General features: G+C 46.3%; 1 gene segment (V, D, J or C); it reads right to left on the bottom strand.

Moving 5' to 3' along the window:
- Nucleotides 1-329: 329 nt before the first annotated feature.
- Nucleotides 330-1,807, bottom strand: LOC123466090. The segment is given in 2 exon segments: nucleotides 330-1,042; nucleotides 1,536-1,807. Coding segments are annotated over 2 exon segments (381 nt in total).
- Between the last annotated feature and the right edge of the window lie 432 nt (nucleotides 1,808-2,239).

The following is a 2,239-nucleotide window of genomic DNA, read 5'->3' as shown; positions in this document are numbered from 1 at the left end:
CCTGAATTCTTTCATGAGTGAACATCTCTACTTGGCTGCCTAATGATTCCATTTGTCTTGAGAGTCTAGGATGGTGACAAGACAGTGCTGAATTTTCTTGGAGGAAAAAACTCCAGTGTTTATTATAAAAGTGTTAGTCACTAAGTCATGTCTGACTCTTTGTGATCCCCTGGACTATAGCCTGCCAGGCTCCTCTGTCCATGGAATTTTCCAGGCAAGATACTGGATTGGGTTGCCATTCCCTTCTCCAGGGGAACTTCTCAACCCAGGGATGGATCAAACTCCCATCTCCTGCATTGCAGATGGATTCCTTACTGTCTGAGCCACCAGGGAAGCCCATTATAGAAGTATTCATTGCTTTATAGAAGCATTTTGGGATCTACCTATAGGATTATGTGTCAATTTATCTAAGAACTTATGATTATCATATGGGAGAATCAGAAAAAAAAATCCAGATTTTATAATTTTCAGCCCAGGGAACTTGGTTGGCCATTGATAGGCCTAGCTCCATTTCCATATGGCTAGTTCTCAAGCACCATACCATCCCCCTGCTCTCTACTCAGATATTTTTCTCTCCCTTTCTCTCTCTACACACACAGCCACAGATGACTCATTCAGAGAGGCTGTGGTTTTCTCTCTCCACACCTCCTTCCACAGGGCCCCATGGTTCAGTGGGGTGGGGAAGGGGGTTGCTACCAAGATTCTTGTCTGGGTCTCTGATCTCTGCCCAGCGCTGTGTCTCTAGCACTGCAGAAGTAGAGGCCGCTGTCTGCAGGATCCACTCTTGTCACCATCAGAGATGAAAATTTTAGGTCTGGTTGATTGATGGGAAACTTGTTCTTGTTATAACCTTGTTCGTATGTGGCATTAGTGCCCGCATTAGAAGTTGCCATCAGCACGAGGCCTCCTTTCGGGAACTGACGATACCAGAACATACTTGAGGCTTGAAAGTCCACTGCACGGCACTCGATGGTCACAGAGGCTCCACTCTTACTGACAGCCCTGCGGGGCTGCTGAGAGACGAGAGCGCCAAGCCCAGAGCCTGCTGAGACAGAGGTCAAGGAGATGAGAGCCCAGCAGGACAGGAAGACATGACCATAGGCAGAAAACCACAGCCTGGCTCACTCGTTCACCTTTTTCCTGGCTCCAAGGGAATCCTGTTTGTTTTGTGAAATCATCCTGTCCTAATTCTTAGGCTTCTCATCCCCCATCTCTCCTGACTGGTGGCTCCTCACCTTACCCTTTATACCTCCAAATAGGATGGAATGTCCCCTCTCATTTTGTTCAGTGTAAAAAAATCCACAGTCTTAAGGAATTCCCTGCTGGTCCTGTGGTTAGGATTCAGTGTTCTCACTGCCAGGGACCAGGTTCAATGCCTGGTGGGGGAACTAAGATCCCACAAACCAAGCAGCCAAAAAAACTTCAAAAATTATAAAAGTCCACAATCCCTGACTATCACTTCACTCATGCCAACACACACACACACATACACACACACACACTTGACCAAGCTACTTAGCTAATCAGGCTCGTACTGGGTCCCAGAAGCAGCAGAAGCACCAGCATCTTCAGGAACTGGCCTCACACCACATCTCTCAGCAGAAAGATATGACCTTGCCCTTTCTTTCTCCACCCCTAGAAGGAGGGCTGAGTGTCTGCATATTCTAAGGATGCTCTCGTCTGCCCCCTGGTGGTCATCATTACCACTGATGCAGGATCCGCCCCTCTTTAATCAAGTGAAAGTGAAAGTCACTCAGTCATGTCCAACTCTTTGTGACCTCTCGAACTATAGCCCATCAGGCTCCTCTGTCCATAGGATTCTCCAGGGAAGAATACTAGAGTGGATAGCCCTGCCCTTTTCCAGGGGATCTTCCCAACCCAGGGAGTGAACCTGGGTCTCCTGCATTGCAGGCAAATTCTTTACTGTCTGAGGCACCAGGGAAGCCCTTTTCCATAAAAGAACCATTCAAACATTGCTGGAAGGAACCTCAGAGATGTTGTAACCCAACGCTCAATGTTATAGGACAGAAACTGAGGCCTAGATCATTGAAATGATAGTAGTTTCCTAGTCTTATGTAAGGAAATGGCTATATTTGTGTGGTAAATGACATTGTTAATTCTTTATTTCTGTAACGTATCCTCAAAGTAATCAAGACAACTCATGCTTGTTAATCACTAGAACCATAGATGAACATAAGGACTACCAGGCTAGAAGCTCAATGATCTTCACATTGAAAAA

This window comes from Bubalus bubalis, chromosome 8 (genome assembly GCF_019923935.1).
Source record: "Bubalus bubalis isolate 160015118507 breed Murrah chromosome 8, NDDB_SH_1, whole genome shotgun sequence".
NCBI classification, from domain to species: Eukaryota; Metazoa; Chordata; class Mammalia; order Artiodactyla; family Bovidae; genus Bubalus; species Bubalus bubalis.
The sequence above is the reverse complement of the archived record's forward strand: the minus strand, read 5'-3'. Positions and strand labels throughout refer to the sequence as shown.